The sequence below is a fragment of the Diplotaxodon limnothrissa genome, linkage group LG11 (assembly GCF_057381915.1).
Source record: "Diplotaxodon limnothrissa isolate DT_005_m linkage group LG11, D_limnothrissa_male_GT1.1, whole genome shotgun sequence".
NCBI lineage: Eukaryota > Metazoa > Chordata > Actinopteri > Cichliformes > Cichlidae > Diplotaxodon > Diplotaxodon limnothrissa.
Genome location: NC_140606.1, coordinates 17,519,714 through 17,526,253, shown reverse-complemented (window position 1 = coordinate 17,526,253; position 6,540 = coordinate 17,519,714). Strand labels below are relative to the sequence as shown.

The 6,540-nt window shown below is 46.1% G+C and overlaps 1 protein-coding gene across 1 annotated transcript; it reads left to right on the top strand.

Moving 5' to 3' along the window:
- Positions 1 to 2,784: 2,784 nt before the first annotated feature.
- On the top strand, positions 2,785 to 5,503 carry sox4b (SRY-box transcription factor 4b). Its single transcript, XM_085365227.1, has one exon. The coding sequence runs from the start codon at positions 3,326 to 3,328 to the stop codon at positions 4,568 to 4,570; it is 1,245 nt and encodes a 414-aa protein (XP_085221353.1). The 5' UTR covers positions 2,785 to 3,325; the 3' UTR covers positions 4,571 to 5,503.
- Positions 5,504 to 6,540: the final 1,037 nt, after the last annotated feature.

Sequence of the window (6,540 nt, the reverse complement as noted above, 5' to 3'; positions counted from 1 at the left end):
AGTAGTGAAGCTGAGGTGTCTATGACGTGTTCAGCAGTCTGATGGCCTGATGGAAAAAGCTGTCTCTCAGTCTGCTGGTACGGGACCGGATGCTGCAGAACCTCCTTCCTGATGGAAGCAGTCTGAACAGTTTATGGCTGGGGTGACTGGAGTCCTTGATGATCCTCCCCGCTTTCCTCAGGCACCGCTTCCTGTAGATGTCTTGGAGGGAGGGAAGCTCACCTCCAATTATCCGTTCAGAGCACCGCACTACTCGCTGGAGAGCTTTGCAGTTGTAGGCGGTGCTGTTGCCATACCAGGTGGTGATGCATCCAGTGAGGATGCTCTCAATGGCACAGTGATAGAAGGTCCTGAGGATGCGGGGGCTCATGCCGAATCTTTTCAGTCACCTGCTCAAGGTACTGAATGAGGTGTTAGGTTTAAAAGCTTACCAGCTGTCCCTCCAGGTGCACAGAGCTCCCAAGAGTTTGTTGGAAGAGAGGAAAATGTATGAAGAAGATATACTACCCTTGAAATTGTTGTCTGTAATTATTATTACTACTGAATTTGTACCAGCCTCAACAGACTCAAGCTGAAATGTGTGTGTTTTTAGCTTTAAACTTGTACAGTAAATGGTCATTCCTGGGCTATAGCACAGCGACTTCTATAGCAAAGAGTGAAACTGCATCGTGTTGTCCCACATTTCCATAATAAAAGACGCATTATGGCAAAGTGTGAGTTTACGAGTTAACATTCTTATATCCATTGCAGTTCTGCTCCATGAACACACAAATTGGAGCCCAATTACCCACTGCTTTACTTGGATGCACTGCAGATACGAGGCCATATTGAATATAATTGTATCCAGTGAAATGCATCCAGTAACTCTGGCGACTGTACTTTCATACTAATTTCCCTGTGGCGGTCTAAGTCACCTCTGACTCCACTTTCATTAAGACACTGAACATCTGATCAACTCTCCTGGTCTCTCTCTGTTACACAGAAACTTGGCACTATTTTTTTTAAAATTATTATTTAGATTGATTTTTTTAATGTGAAGAAACAGGCATGCTCCCCTGGAAGCCAGAATCATTAAAGTGGTGACTGTTTTCAATCTTTTTTTTAACACCACCATATTGCTTCCATTTCCAGTTAATTCCACAGCCTGTTCTACCTCAGTGCAGTCTGTTATACCTTATTCCAACATACCCGCAGATACACGTTCACTCTGCACAACCGTATCGCTTGGATGCCTCCCTGTCGCACAGAGACATTATGTAATTCACCCCTGGTAACTGTATTCAATGCTGGGGTTGATCTCTTTTTACTCTCCCTAAATTTTCTGTAGCACAGACCGAGACAGGGTCCTCTCCGGCTATGCGACGCCATCTAGCGTCACTCCTAACTCCGCATTGTAGTTTAAAGCCTTCCTACGTCCTACTCTCATTCGTCTCTTTTCATTTATGTGACTCATTACATTTAAAGTAGATTAAATCACAAATTGTCATACTGGGTGAACTGGATGCCCCGAGAAAACAGAACCTACTACGTGCTGTGATTGCTTTAGGATGATAATATGTCTACAAGCAAAATATGTTTTTTTTTCTTTTTACCCAGATACTTTTTGCGCACCTTTATTAGGTGCATGTGTTAAGATTCAGGAAAACAAGATAAAGTGATGCTGTCTGTTGGCTTTCTGTTTTTGTACACACGTTTCATCTGATTGTGGTCTTACCTTGCGCTGTGCCGTGCGTTTCTCTCTCACCGGTGCTTTTTGTGTTACGAAAAACTGCACTGAGTGTCAGTTTTGAGTTGTGTGTGCGTGTGCGCGCGAACGAGAGAGACAGAGAACAAGCGCTCTCGCAGGCGGTTAATGCGCACACACATCGCACACACAGCCTACTTCTTCTTTTTTTTCTCCTTTTTTTCTCCCTCCTCGCTTCTCTCTTTCTAGTGCGCTGGAGAGGGTTCGTTCGATATGTGTTATGTGACAAAAGACCGCCCAACCCCGCCTCGGAGAGAGAGAGGAGTGAAAGCAAAGCAAAGCATATATACAGCTTGGCTGTCTTGGAGTCTTTACTCACACCAGCCAAACTATCATGTCAGTCTGCTCGCACGGTGACCACCTGTAGGCAAACTATCACCAATTAAACTAATTATCGCATGTTTCAGTCAGTCGTTAGAATGATAATCAGTTTAAATGAGTGATCCCATTATAATATAGCCTGCAGTATACGCCAGATAACCTTAGAGTGTGTTATCTTTAGCATTGCAAGCACACGGCAATGGACCACTGTATCAGCTGGCTTTATTATAGGTGCGCACCATGCACAATATCCTCACTCTCTGTGTGAGGATAATGGAAGAAAAGGAGGCTGGTTAAAACAGAGTGCGTGGCTTTTGTGCCGTCTCGGGCGCGCTGGTACAAACTGCACTGTGTTTAAACGGCCATATGGTGAAGTATACTTAGCTTTCCTATAGCAAGGCTACATGTTAATGATATACACATGGGCTGGTGGTGAGGGGGGTGTTCATAACATAAGCCAATGTCTCTTTAAAAAAAATGAAGTTTCTTGTTGTATTCTGGAATGAGGTCAGACACGAGGCTCCTCATTGCACGCGCTGATTATTATTAGATTCCATTTTTGGCCAATCGGCGCCGAGGTGGGCGTGAGTCTGGCGCGGAGGCAGGCTAGCGACAGGATTTCATTGGTGGATTTTTATCGCCGTTGTATTACGGGAAGGAATAAATGCAAGTAAGGGGGCCGGGCCGTGACGGCTGCTTGAATCGCGACTGTAGTTGATGGGAGGCGGACATTGTAACTCGCTCTAGCTGATTTTTTCTCCCTTACACAGCATGCATGGCTTTTGTTTCTGATGCAGAGAAAAGCACTTACCCTACACACTGTACTTGGGAGCCCTTTGTAAGTGCCCGAGCGCACAGTGTGGCACCCGGTCTGCGCTCTGCAGCTGCATAGACTGTGCTCAGTGGCCCCCACGGCTAAACTGGTTTTTTATAACAGAAGGGGAGACTGAGAGACTGATTACAGGGTACACAGTGGAGACTGGGCTACCATCCGTGCTGTTTTAAACGCCAACAGAAGCTGGAAATTAAACTTTTTTTTTCTTTTTACGCATCTAGCCGACTGAGGCTACTCAGTTGCCGAGTTTACTGCGCATCTCAGGAGTGAATTATTTCTTGCACTGGCTTTTACTCGGCTCAAACTGTGAAGAGGAGGAGAGAAAAGAGCTGAGTTTGCTTTAATAGTGAATCAGAGGAGCAAGGAGAGAGGGAGAGAAAGAGCAAGCACACCGCTCTCCCCCTCTGTCTGCACAGCTGGGCAGCATGGTGCAGAAAATGAGCCACACAGAGAGCACCACCGAGGCGCTGTCCTTCTTCGCCGGGGACTCGGGCTCCGACTCCGGGGCGTGCATGGACCTTGAAACGGCCGCTTCGCCTCTCTCCCCGGGCTCCACCGCTTCTTCGACCGCCGGCGACAAGTTGGGAGACAACCCGGCGTGGTGTAAAACTCCCAGCGGTCACATCAAGAGACCCATGAACGCGTTCATGGTGTGGTCCCAGATAGAGAGGAGAAAAATCATGGAGCAGTCCCCGGACATGCACAACGCCGAGATCTCAAAGAGGCTGGGGAAGCGGTGGAAACTGCTCAGAGACAGCGACAAGATCCCCTTCATCAGAGAGGCGGAGCGGCTCAGGCTGAAGCACATGGCGGACTATCCCGACTACAAGTACCGGCCAAGAAAGAAGGTAAAATCGAGCGCATCCAAGCCCGCAGGAGAGAAGGGGGAAAAGCTCAACTGTAGCTCCAACAACACCAGCACTAAGACGTCCTCCTCTTCGAGGAAGACCGGATCCAAATCACCCAGCAGCAGCAGCAAACCCCACAAATCACTTTTCGGGAGCAGCAGCAATAGCACCAAAGCATCAATGTTTGCCTCTGAGCACCCAGCAGAGCACCACCACAACTCTCTCTACAAGTCCAAGTCCGTCTCCTCCTCAGTAGCCAAGCAGATACCTGATGGCAAGAAGCCCCGACGAGTGTACGTGTTGGGGAGCAGCGGGACTAGCTTGAGCGTGAGCCCGGCGTCTTCCGTTGTGGTCCCGGCCAGCCCGACGCTCAGCAGCTCGGCGGACTCCAGCGACCCGCTCAGCCTGTACGAGGACGCGGCCAGCGGCAGAGAGGAGGGTGCGGACTCCCCCGGCAGCAGCGGCAGCTTGGGCGGCTCTTCAGAGCGCCACGGTGGGCACACGTACAGCAGTCGGCGGGCTTCCTCGCCTACCCCCTCCGGCTCTCACTCCTCCGCCTCGTCGCACTCCTCCTCGTCCTCCTCGGAGGACGAAGAGTTCGAGGACGACTTGCTCGACATCAACCCGAGCCCCAGCTTTGATAGCATGTCGCTGGGGAGCTTTGGCTCCTCGGTGCTGGACAGGGACTGGGATTTGAACTTTGAGTCCGGCTCCGGAGGGTCCCACTTCGAATTCCCCGACTACTGCACACCCGAAGTCAGCGAGATGATCTCCGGGGATTGGCTAGAGTCCACCATCTCCAACCTGGTGTTCACGTACTGAGAAAGGCAAGAGACGGCAGGTAACATCCTGAAAGCAAATTAATAATAATAACGAGAAGAAGAATGAGACCACAAACAGAAACGGGGACATAAGTGGGCGCAATAGTTTGTGTTATAGGTTTAACTGCATCAGACTATTAAAGCCCCGCTGAAACTACCCCCCAGTCCTTTCTCGTCCCCCAAAATAGGCAAGAGGCTGCATATCCTTGGAGAGCTACACTTTAAAGCAAATAAATGCCTTTTCTAGGCTACTTTTCTTTGGATGCGTCGACTGTGGGACTTAATACCAACACGACAGTGAAGGGGGTGAAGAAGAAGAAGAAGAAGAGGAAGTAGTACTGGAGACTGAAAACGCTCAGTCGTGGACTGTTTTGAACTGAACAACTTTACTGTGATTGATTTGCACGTCGTTCACTTAATCAATGTTGTTGACGATTTAGCAAAAGAAAGAAAGGAAAAAAAAGAGACATTTTGCAACTTTTTACCAATCGCCAGGTGAACTTCACCACTAAAAAGGTACAGAAATGGGACTGCCGTGCGACATTTTTTGTTGTTGTGGTGTGTCACTAAAGAGGGATTTAAAAAAAAAAAAAGAAAAAAAAAGTGAAACCAAGGTGGGTTGGAGTTTTTTTTAAATTTTTTTTCTAAGTCGACTATTTTCTCAAAAAGCAAAAGGAAAAAAACACGTTAAGCATGATAGCCTACTTTGTTCCTATCTTGTGCTGAGATTTTCTGTGAGACTGTCGAGCAGTTTAAAAACTAGTATTAGGGTTATTTAAATGGATAGGTGGCGCTCGCTTCGGTTCTTCTCTTTAAAAGAAAGAAAGGAAAAAACGGACATTGAAATAATCACCAGCTGTTGTAATTTTTCAGACTTCAGGATTCAAACGCAACTTCAAATCTGTGCTGAACTTTATACACATGTTCTCTATGATTCAGGACCAAAATTCTTTTAATGTTTTCGAGATTTTAACTATAGAGAAATCCTCACCGGTTTCGCTCTCTTCTTTTCCCCTTTTCTCCTCCATCCTTTGAGCTTTGTTTTGTACATGTATTCAGATGCCATTTTATATGGGATGTTGTATTTATATACTGGGCCAAGCATTTTTGACTTGATCATTTTTTAATTTCTTGTATACATGATCTAGTCCTGTATTATTATTATTTTCTTACACGATTGTTTGTCAGTATGTCTGTGTCTGTCACATTTCCTTCTCAGGCGAAGGGCTAGAGTTTAAAAAAAACACACAACTTTTGATTTCTTTTTTTATATTTAAATGTACACACTTTTGGACACTTAAAAAGAGAGGAAACAGTTTGATTATTTTCTCAGTGTATTTTTGTACAAATCTATATAGAAACTGGGGGAGTCAACAATCGGTGTGTGTAGCCTACTAATACAGCTGTATTGGATTTTCTAATTTTTAATACCACCGGCAGGCTGCTTTTCATGCTGCCTTCAAGTGCTTACAGTAAGCTCGTGTGCTCTAAGGTTTTGTTGCCTGTCCAAACGTTTCCCCCACATTTTTTCTTTCTTTTTTCTTTTTTTTCTTTCGCAAAAACAGGCAACAAAACAGACCTTTTAACCGCGGTGCCAATTGTTTTTGATTTTAGAAATCAAAGGCACCAAACTACATTTACCTACTGACGAAATGAAGGAGCCCCCGTGGCTCAGGTGTGTAATTCATGTTTTACTTCAGTAAACAGGCAAACTTTGCGTGTCTTTTACCAGCATATGCTCTTAAGACTTCTCTGATATCCAGTCCCTAAATATTTCAATATCCTGTATTGACCGTAGCCTGCAGGCATGACATGCTTAACTTCTAAGGATTTAATTGCGATTTGCCCGACAGCACTTGAAAGCAGCATCAGCCTTTGTATCAGCCTACCTTCAACGTTTACAGTGCCAGACTGCAGGCTCCTTAAAGACACAGGAACGCATTGTTTCTGCAGGCTATTCCTGTGGGCCAT